General features: G+C 39.1%; 3 protein-coding genes across 4 annotated transcripts in view; all 3 read left to right on the top strand.

Moving 5' to 3' along the window:
* LOC104946106 (target of Myb protein 1) overlaps positions 1-1,546 on the top strand; it is an 18,655-nt gene extending 17,109 nt beyond the window's left edge. Inside the window, exons 12-13 of the mRNA XM_010771868.1 lie at positions 1,150-1,189; positions 1,284-1,546. Coding sequence (XP_010770170.1) covers positions 1,150-1,189; positions 1,284-1,426 — 183 coding nt within the window. The 3' untranslated portion in view covers positions 1,427-1,546. The remainder of the gene's footprint in view (positions 1-1,149; positions 1,190-1,283) is intronic.
* Positions 1,547-1,684: 138 nt separating this feature from the next.
* On the top strand, positions 1,685-3,479 carry LOC104946100 (noggin-2-like). The gene has a single exon (XM_010771858.1). The coding sequence runs from the start codon at positions 2,351-2,353 to the stop codon at positions 3,206-3,208; it is 858 nt and encodes a 285-aa protein (XP_010770160.1). The 5' UTR covers positions 1,685-2,350; the 3' UTR covers positions 3,209-3,479.
* A 2,580-nt stretch (positions 3,480-6,059) lies between these two features.
* On the top strand, positions 6,060-9,889 carry LOC104946099 (homeodomain-interacting protein kinase 1-like). 2 transcript variants are annotated; one of them, XM_010771855.1, is made up of 6 exons: positions 6,060-6,133; positions 6,256-6,437; positions 6,558-6,801; positions 6,870-6,956; positions 7,082-7,499; positions 7,574-9,889. In XM_010771855.1, exons 1-6 carry the CDS (start codon positions 6,074-6,076, stop codon positions 7,675-7,677), a joined length of 1,095 nt encoding a protein of 364 aa, XP_010770157.1. In that variant the 5' UTR covers positions 6,060-6,073; the 3' UTR covers positions 7,678-9,889. The 2 variants fall into 2 exon arrangements, with proteins under 2 accessions (XP_010770157.1, XP_010770159.1); XM_010771857.1 differs by lacking the exon at positions 6,870-6,956.
* The last annotated feature ends 1,370 nt before the right edge of the window (positions 9,890-11,259 follow it).

Raw genomic sequence — 11,259 nt, 5'->3', positions numbered from 1 at the left:
AGTAAATGCAGCTGTGTACCAAGAGATTTTAGAGCACTACATGCTTCCGTCTGCTGAAAAGCTCTATGGAGATGAGGAATTCATTTTCCAGCATGATCTGGCACCTGCCCACAGTGCCAAAACCACCAGTAACTGGTGTACTGACCATGGCATTACTGTCCTCGATTGGCCTGCAAATTCCCCTGACCTGAACCCCATAGAGAATATGTGGGGTATTGTGAAGAAGAAGCTGAAAGACACCAGACCCAACAATGCTAATGAGCTAAAGGCCGCTATTGAAGCATCCTGGGCATCCATAACACCTCAGCAATGCCACAGGCTGATTGCCTCCATGCCACGCCGCATTGATGCAGTAATCCGTGCAAAAGGATTCCCAACCAAGTACTGAGTGCATTAATGGACATTTTCAAATGTTTGATTGTGTTTTGCTGTTATAAATCTTTTTTTTTTACTTGGTCTGAGGAACTATTCTAATTTTTTGAGATAGGATTGTTGAGTTTTCTTAAGCTGTATGCCATAATCAGCAATATTAAAATAATAAAAGGCTTGCAATATTTCAGTTGATTTGTAATGAATCCAGAATGTATGACATTTTTGTTTTTTTAAATTGCATTACAGAAAATAAAGAACTTTATCACAATATTCTAATTTTCTGAGACAGTCCTGTATATACCACATCACATTGACCCTCAATTACCATGTGTTCTTTAGAAAAGTCGAGAACAGATTAAAAATGTGATTTGGCTAAATTGTGAAAACCTTGTGAAGACTTACAGAAAACATTTGACCTCTGTCATTGCCAACAAAGGGTATATAACAAAGTATTGAGATGAACTTTTGTTATTGACCAAATACTTATTTTCCACCATAATTTGCAAATAAATTCTTTAAAAATCTCACAATGTGATTTTCTGGATTTTTTTTCTTCTCATTTTGTCTCTCATAGTTGAGGTATACCTAGGATGAACATATTACCAGCCTTCTTCATCTTTATTAAGTGGGAGAAACTTGCACAATTGGGGCTGACGTAGAATACCTTTTTGCCCCACTGTATAGTGATATATATATGATCGTATATATATATATTATTATTATTTATATATATATATAATGATCTTTACCTCTTATGTTTTAGTGTTTGTAATGCAGGAAGAACACTCTTCAGTTAGCGAGGGGGTGTCCAGTGAAGGTATGTTTTGAATTTTAGTGTAAAAATTATGTATAATAATTCTTGCTTAATTGAACGTGCACAAACTTACCGTTAACTTAACTGTCCTTACCAGAGTTTGATAAGTTCCTGGAAGATCGAGCCAAGGAATCAGACCACAGCGCCCCGACGATTCGCAGCGTACCCGCCTCCACATTGAGACCTCCTCCACAATCTGCCCGGCAACAGGAAAAATCAGACCAGCTTTTCTCACTTTGAGTGCGAGGGAAAAAAAAGAGGCGGGTGGATGAGAAGGTCAACCTAAACGCAACATTTTATTGAAATATAATCACACACATGCTGCGTTAAGTCAGGCTTTCTTAAAAGAGCGCACACACACACATATTTCAGACCTGACGCCTAATCAACTAAAAATGCAATATTTCTTAGTTCATGCCTGCTGTTTGCGTCTTAATGTAACTATATGCAACTGTATTTATAAGGTGTATTATTATGATGTTGATGTAAAGAAAACTTAAATTAGAAGTGTTTACAGTATATGTTGAATTTATTTGATATTACGCCATGACGTGCCTTTGACAGCTGATTTTCCTTAGATGAGAATAAATGGGGTTATTGTCCTACTAACCTTTAGCATCTATCCTCTTTCTTTAAAAACCCTGAGTGATATGTCATTATCCAAGCTTCCATGAAGGGAATTTACCCTGAAGCTTGTCTGCATAACTCATCAAGTGCAGTCTTTGCGTGAGAGAGCTGTTGTTTGTCTTGCTCTGCCAAATCAAGGTCAAATGATTACTCTTCTTTCTTGTTTGATGCTAGCTGTGAAATATGTGGACCTATTTTTCTATCTCATAGAAATATCTGTGACATCTGGTAATGAATTCTGATAAAGCGTTAGACTAATCTATAGCTTCTCGGATTTGTTTGCTTTGAAAACAGCCAAAACATCAGAGCCGTGAAGAAGAAGAAGAAGCAGGAGCTTAGCTGTGCTTTGGCCATACTCAATATTATGTCTGCCGTTTGTGGTATAATACACTGATTTCACCATGTTATTGTTCTCAAGCTCAAGGATTTCTGGTGTAGGTACACAGAGTCCCTGAAGCACCCATAACTAAACGGGTAGTAAGGAGAACTAGGAGCAATTTCTCATCAGTTTGTTGTCCCATCCGAACCTTAATAACCATGCCTGAGCTGTTCGACTGTGGAGTCTGTTTCTGCTGGATTTCTGTCCTTCTACATGGAGCTTCTAACGTTTCAACACAAAACCAGAATTTGACTGTTGTTAAAATCAAGGAGGACACAATTTGGGATGCTCCATTTCTTAATCTGAGAGAACGTCTGCAGTCCTACTCGCAGCCGATCCGCCCGTACACCCTGCTGACAAACGCTGAAGACTACCACCACATGCCCAGACCCAGACATCTCCGGCCTTCTCGCCTCCTGCGTCTTCTGGGATCCTCCTTTGACCTGATTTGGATGTCCATAGAGCAGCCGTCTGAAGCATCTAGGAGTCAGCTTTTGGGCAATTTCTCACTTCCTGGGGAATTCCCCACTACTACCAGGAAGAAGTTGAACCCGAGTGCTTCTCCAGAGCTGAGCGAGGCTGCAGCAAACAGTCGGCAGAAGCTGGTGAAGTATGCAGCAGATCTGGACCTTGGTTCTCTCCCAAAGCATGTTGCCAGCTCAGTTAGAGACTGGTTGGTGCGCTCTGCCACTTGTGGATTAACTTACCAATGGGTGGATCTGGGTCCGGCCTTCTGGCCACGCTGGATGAGGCAGACAGACTGCCAAAAATCAGGTGGAGAGCCAAGTTGCTCCTTTCCGGCTGGGATGGAGTGTGTGCGAGCTGAAACCGCTCTCATTAAGATTCTGGCTTGGCACTGCTTGGAAAACAAAAAGGGAGACGATGGGTGGAGAAGGCTTGAAGCAGACGGGTCTGACGGCGGCACTGAGATGAGGACAGGCCAGGCCAGGAAAAGGTGTTTATGGAGGCAAATGCCCTATCCTGTGGTCACAGCATGTTCATGTTCATGTAAATGAAATTGTTTATCTCTTCAGGGCCAATGATTTCTAATTGTCATTCCAACTGGGCTTCTATGTGCATGCGTTTCTTTTAAATGTCATTGAGTTGTAAGTCATTTCCCAAAGCATTCAATAAGACATTGATTAAGTTTTAGTGGATTTAAGCAGAATTGATTAAGAAATGTCTTCCTCCTGATCAGTTATTGAGTTGTTTTTCTGTCAGTTTCTTTTTCCAGCACTTAATTTCATGTATTAAAGAAAATACAAATAAATAAATGGACAACATAAACACTCCTGAATTATGTTTTTGATACTGAATGTATTTCAAAGTTGCTATGTTTTTAAAGAAAAAGTAAAAATAAGTTTCCAAAAAAACATTGCCTCAAATGATAAAACTAATTCCTGGATTTAAGACTCATTCCTGCACCACTGGATTGAGTTATAGGATTGATGGGGTTCTGTAGACATATCAGATTCACTAATAAGCAGCACGTTTAAGGATATATAGAATATTTGTGGGAGGCTGTGAAATCTTTAACCATACATTTAAAGTATTTAAATCTGACAGCCCTTGTCGACAACATAATGTATTACTTTCAACAACCTCAATTTTTTTGTGAGTATTTTCACATTGTGCTCTTTGTACTTTTACTCAACTAGTTTGTTAGCCAACATTGTACCATTGACTCAACTACATTTATTTTATATATTTAGTTAGAAACTTTGCAGATTTAGGTTATTAATAACAAATATAAATCAACACACATAATATAATATTCTAGTTTAAGCTACCCATAAGTGTAAAAAGTAACTAAAATAAACCCCACCTTTACCAAGAGCAACGCTGAAGTGATGAACACATGAATTGATCAATCATTTGAATAAATAATAAAACAATATCCGGTGTTTAAAATAGGCATTTTGCATAATGAGGACCTTTGGTACTTAAAGTATTTTTTAATGCTTATACTTTTTCTAAAGTACAATTTTAAATGTAGGACTTTCACTTGCAACTGAGTATTCTTACACTGTAGTAATGCTACAGTACTTCTGGATTTTAACCACATTTTTCAAAAGATGCAGGTTAAACAATTTATAACTTGCCATGTGCTTAAAATATAGCTTCCTAAAAATTAAAGTTAATTAAAGCCAACTTTTCTAAATAAATAAGATGCTGAGAATTGTATATATCATATGGTCATGCATATTCTGTATCACCACTATAGCAGTAGTGACCTACTGAGTGGCTCTTATAAACAGCCTGCAGCTGACTGGTTTCTGCTGCTGTTAGTAGGTTGATGTTGATGCATGCACTCAACTAGCAGTTTTATTGACAAAATAGACGAAAAATACTAAATGGATCTGTGATTTGTATTCACATGTGGATCAGAGTGTGTAAAAAAAGCTTCTCTTTTCACTTTTTAACATCTCAGCCCATTAAAGGACTTACATTTATGTGACTTCCATGTTTTCCTTAAAATACATTTTACATGTTTCCTCAAATTGCATGCCTTCATTTTGGAATGTTCCATCAGAGTGGATGGAACTCCAGAATGGAACACTGGAAGTTTAGAACACACTATGGATGGCACCGGCTTCCAGGCCAACTGTTCAGTTATTCACCTGAAATTGAGACACACAGACCACCACATCTGTTGCTCCTCACCGCCTTTTCAACACAAGTACGATTTGTGATTCAGGAACTATCAGAGACAATAAGTGACATGTCAAGTCACAGGTAAGCAGAGAGTAGTAAACAACAGTCCAGTAAAGTCAAGTCCTGAAAAAACAGACTTAAGTTTATGTATAAATACACAGTTGTTTTAGTTGGTGGTTACAAAATAAGGACCAGGCTTAGTACTAAGTGATCAAATACATGTTTTCTCATTTAAATAACTAATGAGTAGTAACATGTAACATGTTAGAAATATTCATTTTTGAATCTTAAATCTTCGTAATTGGGTATATCTTTGTAGATAAAATGCTGCAATAATATCCGTAGCAATTGTATTTCCTGATATTACAAAATGTGACTTTATTTTAGGGGGAACAGTGGTGCTCAAAAAGGTTTAATAATTGGAATTACGTAATGTTTAATACTTTGACTAGTTCATTTCTCACACCACTTACAGAAATATCCTAACATTTCTCATAAGCACTGTTTTTTCAGTATTTGTATTTTGCCTATTATTTCTCAGACCATTTACATGATAGTTTTTTCCATTTTTCCAGACATGTACTATACATCTGGAATTGACAAAAACCTATGTTGAGGGCGTTGTTTCTTGAACACGTTTATATGTTACAGGCACAAAAGAAAGAACAAATAGGAATATTTGATCTGCATTAGAAATCAGTGACAAGCACTGACTGAATGTGATGTGCTGTTCTGTGGGACTGTGAAAATATAACTTTCATTTTTGTGTCCATACTCTCCTCCACAGACGATTTCCCGGATCCACGAGGGGACCCTGCTGTCCTCGGCTACGAGGTGCAGGCCTTTCTCGGGGAAGGCAGCTTTGGTAAGGTGGCCATGTGTATGGACAATGTAACCAACACAAAGAAGGCCGTTAAAATATCCAAGGATAGACCCCTTTCTGAGCGAGCTATGGAAAGAGGTAGGTTACAAAACTCGTATTATAAAATCTGAAGCTGGATTATGAGATATTTTGAAATGAGAAACCTACAACCGTCGTATTTGAAGGGGACAAACAAATGGCAATAATCACATTTTGTATTTCTTCAACAGATTAAATATCTCCAGAAGCTGCAGGGACTCTCGATTCCGATAAATGCAGTCTGGTGAAATGGTATGGCTCGTTCTACCATGAAAAGTTAATTTGTTTGGAGTTTGAGCTCCTAGACCTGAGTCTCTATGAGTACATGCTGCAGAGAAAACACAACGCTCTGCCCATAGCTGAGATCCATCCAGTTTTACGTCAAGTATGTGGAATCATTCCTTTCTTTAGGAGCATCATTTAATTACTTGAGATTTAATGGGAAATCAGAACTGAAAATGTACATTGTTGTGATCCTAAAGCATCTCAATCTTTGTGTTTCTTCAGCTGACAACAGCACTGCTCCACCTTGAGGCCCTGGAAATAATCCACGCTGATATAAAGCCTGAGAATATTATGGTGGTGAACCGCTTGCAGCATCCGCTTCAGGTCAAACTCATTGACTTCGGCCTGGCTCGCCACGTGTCCGAGGCCGTTCCAGGGACCGCTGTTCAGAGTCTGTGGTACAGGTAGGAATAATAAAACATGTGGCACAGAGGCTGCGGCTTTGATGCAAACATTAAAAGTCTGTTTCTGTAAAGGAAAATAAACAAAAGTGAGCTTAAAAATAAGTTTTCCTCTCCTTTCAGGGCACCAGAGGTCCTCCTGGGCATGGACTTCAGTGAACAGATTGACATGTGGTCTCTCGGTGCTGTGATTGCGGAAATAGCAGCAGGCTTTGGACTGTTCCCCGCGGACCACGAATATGACGCGCTTAAGCTCATTGTGGACTTGGTAGGTCAGCCTCCAGATGTTCTATTGAACTGTGGACAAAAAAGCAGCTTCTACTTTAACATCGAGGGGAGCTACAACCAGCAAATCTGGACACTTAAGGTAGGTGTGTGTGTCCGTCCGTCCGTCTCTCAGGATAAACAAGTAACCAAAAGGTTGTCTCTCTGTAGACTCCATGGAAGTTTGCATTACAGACTGGGCATCACTTCAGAGGAAACCAATGTTTCCACCTGAGGTCTCTTGATGACCTGGTGGAGGTAGGTTTTCTTTTTTTAGATAATAATGTCATTACAAGTATTTCTACAATGTACTGTATTTATTGACTGCATTGCTGTGTTTCAAAAGGATTACTTAGACAGGTTTTACCTTCAATTTCTTGCAGGTAATACCTTACAGACACATGGCCAAGAGAGAGGAGTTGCTGAACTTTGTGGACCTCTTGAAAAAGATGCTAGTGCCGGACAAGTGCGGACGGATTATTCCCCTCGCAGTCCTGGAGCATCCGTTCTTCGCTGTGGAGCAGGACCCTGAAGTCAGCCAAAGCATTGAAACCGTGATTGCTCAGCCTCTCTCATGTCAACAGAGTCTCACACCACAGCCTTCACTGACTAAGAGCTTCCAAAGCATTGAAAACGTAATCTTTGATAGCAGAGACTCTGAAACAAGTGTCACTCTGCAGCTATCAAAGAACGTCCAAAGTGTTGCGTTCAAGGCTGTGACTCTTCCCGAGCAAATAGTCTCTGCTCAGCCAGAAACAGTTTATTTTAAGCTTGAAGACGAAGCTGCTCACATGGAGCCTGGTAAGTCACATGTCTAAAGCCCTCACAGTCTCATGTGTTTTTTAGATCGCACTAACTTCTTTGTGGTTGTTCAGGGGTTATCAAAGTGACCAGCGGCGAAAGAAAAAGCAGAGTCAGGAGATTCTTGAAGAGCATCAGAAACGCTCTCTTCTCCTGTGTCCGCTGTGACAGCAACTGAACCACCCAATTGCCTGGTCTTCATTTATTCTATTGTTTTAAAATGTTTTTGGTTTATTTCTCAGTAAATATATTGACTTCAACTTTTAAAAAAGCTTGTGTGATGTGTGGTGAACTTATAGAAGAGAAATACTTCTGGTCCTATTTATTGTTATTTATAAGTATACATATACTGTATATTGTTATAGGTATTTTATTGCTGTTTCGTACTAAGAAATGTGATTCTTATATTAGTGCCATTATTTTAGTTAGTTTGAGGCTTATGTTTTTTTACCGGGGAAAAAGAGGACGTAACACCATTGTTCTTTGTATTGTTTGAACATCAAAACATAAAGTGAACAAACAAAATCATGATTTATAATTGAGGATCAAAGTCTTCGAGGTTTGAACAAGTGTGGTCCAATGAGAACTAAGCAAAATCAATCTGTCGATGAGGATATTGTCAAAAGCTCTCAGAGCTACTAAAATATTTAAACACAATTCTATTTAAAAGATAAAGGTGAGATTGTATCGTAAAGGATAAATGAGGGTTAAGGTTATGGTTTTGCCATTTTCTGACAGTATGAAATAAATATAGAAGATTTAATTAGTAGAACATCAAAAATAATTATACATAACATAACTATTGTTGCCTACTGGAGGAGCACAATATACTCTTCTCCACTCCAGTGTGGGTTCCCACAGGGCTCAGTTAGGCCCCCTGTTATTCTCCCTTTACTTGCTACAGTACATACTTGGAAAGCACGGCATTGCATTCCACTGCTATGCAGACGATAGCTTAAATCACAAAATAAGTTTCCTGACTTGATTATTCTATTTTTATTTAATTTTTTTATACTGCATTTACAGTAGGTCGGACCCTTTCCCCGTTAGATTAGGATACGGAGAAAAACTATTACATTTTGTCCAAATTAAATCAAAGTATAATGAAATGAATTGATTTAATTTAGTCTGTAACACATACCAATAGACTAATCGATTTCATAATCGATTTGTATTAGCCAACTTAACCGAAAACTCTGCCTTTACGCTCCACACACCTCGCTATAACCACTAATCTGGCTTCGTAGTTCCCCCTCAGGTGGCAGTTCAGCTTCTCAATTAAGTTTTATTTTGTGTGCATCCTTGACAACAAGTAATGTGTTTGGTAGTTTTCTATTAGTAATTTGTACAGTTAAATTATAGGTTTACCAGCTTTTTATCAGTTTAAAAGTAAGTTTATAATTGTGTGGTAACCTTTTGTGTGTGTATAAGTAATTGTACTTTTAATTATAGAGAGTTGTAGATTTAATGTTACTTAATGCTGATGTTTGTTTCTCTATTTTAGAAACACACACATGTCTGAATGAAGATGCTTTGGGTTGAACTAAAAGAAATGTGAATCATTGTTTTTTGTTCGTGATTAGACTCTTTACTGTTGCTGTTGGGAAACCTGAATTAATTTACACATTCACACACTAGGGATTATCATATCATTTTATATAAATGTCGTGTTGAATTTAAAGAGAAGTGGTTTATGAGTTCTTTATGAGTCTGGAAATTAACTAGGTTTGTGTGAAATATAGCATTTTTTAAAGGGTTCATGTTATATGTATACGCATGTATATTTGTATAGTTTGACCAGACGCTGACTATTAAAATGATCAGTCCCCGACCTGACTGGCACCCCACTTATGTCAGTCCGCAAGGGACATTTGACTTGAACATTTTCTTGAAACCCCCCTCACCTGCAATGATGGTAAGGCGTAGGAAGTAGATGAGGGAGCAAGTGTGCGTGGCGTACTCCGCGGTTGAGAGTTTGTTCCAGACTCAGGGCTGCTGCAGGGCCAGGCACAGGCAGGACAGAGCCCACTGCGGGCAGGTCCACACTGAGGGGCAGCTGGTTCTGGAGCAGACGCCACGCCACGCCAGTACAAGGAGGGAAGAAAAGTGTGTTTAGACAGAATATAATGAAGGGTATGCATAAAAACGTCTAAAAAGAGATAAAGGCATAGCTTACATTCCTCTAAATAAGCACAACATATCTTTCATGTTAGTGGCTAAAACTTGAAGTATTTTAGTAAATGTCTTGTGTTTGCTGGTTTATTTCCTTAGGTTTATACAGCACTTTTGGGAAATTGTATACCCTGTTCGTTGTTTTCCAAATGTATTCACAATTACATCATCCTTTATCTTGTATTTCTAACAGTTTTGTGTCAATAAAAGGTGCAGGCAACATCCAGCTGGTAGTGAGTGTCTGTGTGTGTATAAAAGATGTATGGAACCATCGCTCAGGGAAACCAGCTCCTTTACGGGCCCTGTCGTAAAGTACCACTTCACTCTGGCCCCCGTCTCAGGTCGGTTAAATTAAATCCTTGCTTCCCTCACTTGCGTCGTTTCCCTGTGTTTAGTCCCTCCCTCCAGGGAAGCATGGAGGGACGCAAGGAAACCACGAGAAGCAGGGAAATGAGTTTTAAGAGCAATGGGACGTCCTTTCCTCCGGAGCGTCACGTGAAGCGACGTCCGTTTGTGATTACGCCGCACAGCTGTTCGTCTGACAGCAGCTCTGTCCCCGTTATTTTCACAAACACCCCTGCCACACATTTACTGACACAAACATGTGTATCATCTGTTGTAGACCCCAATAAATAAAATCAAATAAGAACTCATTCTCAAAAAAGATAAACGCCATTCTTAAAATGTATAAACGAACAATAGTTTGATTACTATTGATTAGAGTGCGCAATAGAAATAAAATAATTGAGAAGAAAAATATATATATTATCTATCAAAACCCAGTTAGATTAACATTCATTGGATTGCACACTTTGTTTTGTGTGGATAGCACATTAACATTGTAATAGCACTTAATGACTGACTGAATGGAAATGACAGTAAATGAAAATATAAAACGAAAAAAGCAGTCATGAAAATGTTTCCAATAAATGAATACAATGATTTTTGACCACTTTGTTGTTCAGATATATCACATATTTGTAACTAAATGATGCATGGAAGTTGAACAAAACACATTTTAAGACTGAGGAGTTACTTCTCGTGAGTTTCATTTATTTTCTTCACTCCGCTTGGGGTACTGCTCTCAATGTCAAGAACAAGAAGCATGAGAATCAGTGCATGCACTGCCCATCGTCAATCAGTTGAGCGATAATACCAGTAAGGGGGCGGGGCGAGTATCTTCATCGGAGGATGGACTGGGTGGTTCCTCGATTAATCGCTCCTCCCATCTTATCGCTTCCTCGCTCCTTCGATCCCTCCGGCAGAAATAAGAGCCCATGGGACGGTTAACTTCAAGACTGGCGCAGACAAATCAACTCCGGGAAGACCCGAGGACCCGAGGAATGAAAATAGTCGACCTGAGACAAGGGCCTCTGGTGTGGAGACAGGTGTTGGGGAGTCGGTAGCGGTCGCACAGTAACTGCTCAATGTTCACACACACACAGCACCACACACACACTACACACACACACACCATTTTATTACAACAACAACCACGTGTTGGACACATTGGCTTATATGGGATAAACAAATGCATATCCTTATTGCTTCTTTCTAATGAACGACACTAACAACCGTCTGATTTACA

The sequence above is a fragment of the Notothenia coriiceps genome, unplaced genomic scaffold, assembly GCF_000735185.1.
Source record: "Notothenia coriiceps isolate Sejong01 unplaced genomic scaffold, NC01 NC01_scaffold00010596, whole genome shotgun sequence".
In the NCBI taxonomy this organism is placed as follows: domain Eukaryota; kingdom Metazoa; phylum Chordata; class Actinopteri; order Perciformes; family Nototheniidae; genus Notothenia; species Notothenia coriiceps.
Note: the sequence above shows the minus strand (reverse complement) of the source record. Positions and strands in the feature narration are given on the sequence as shown.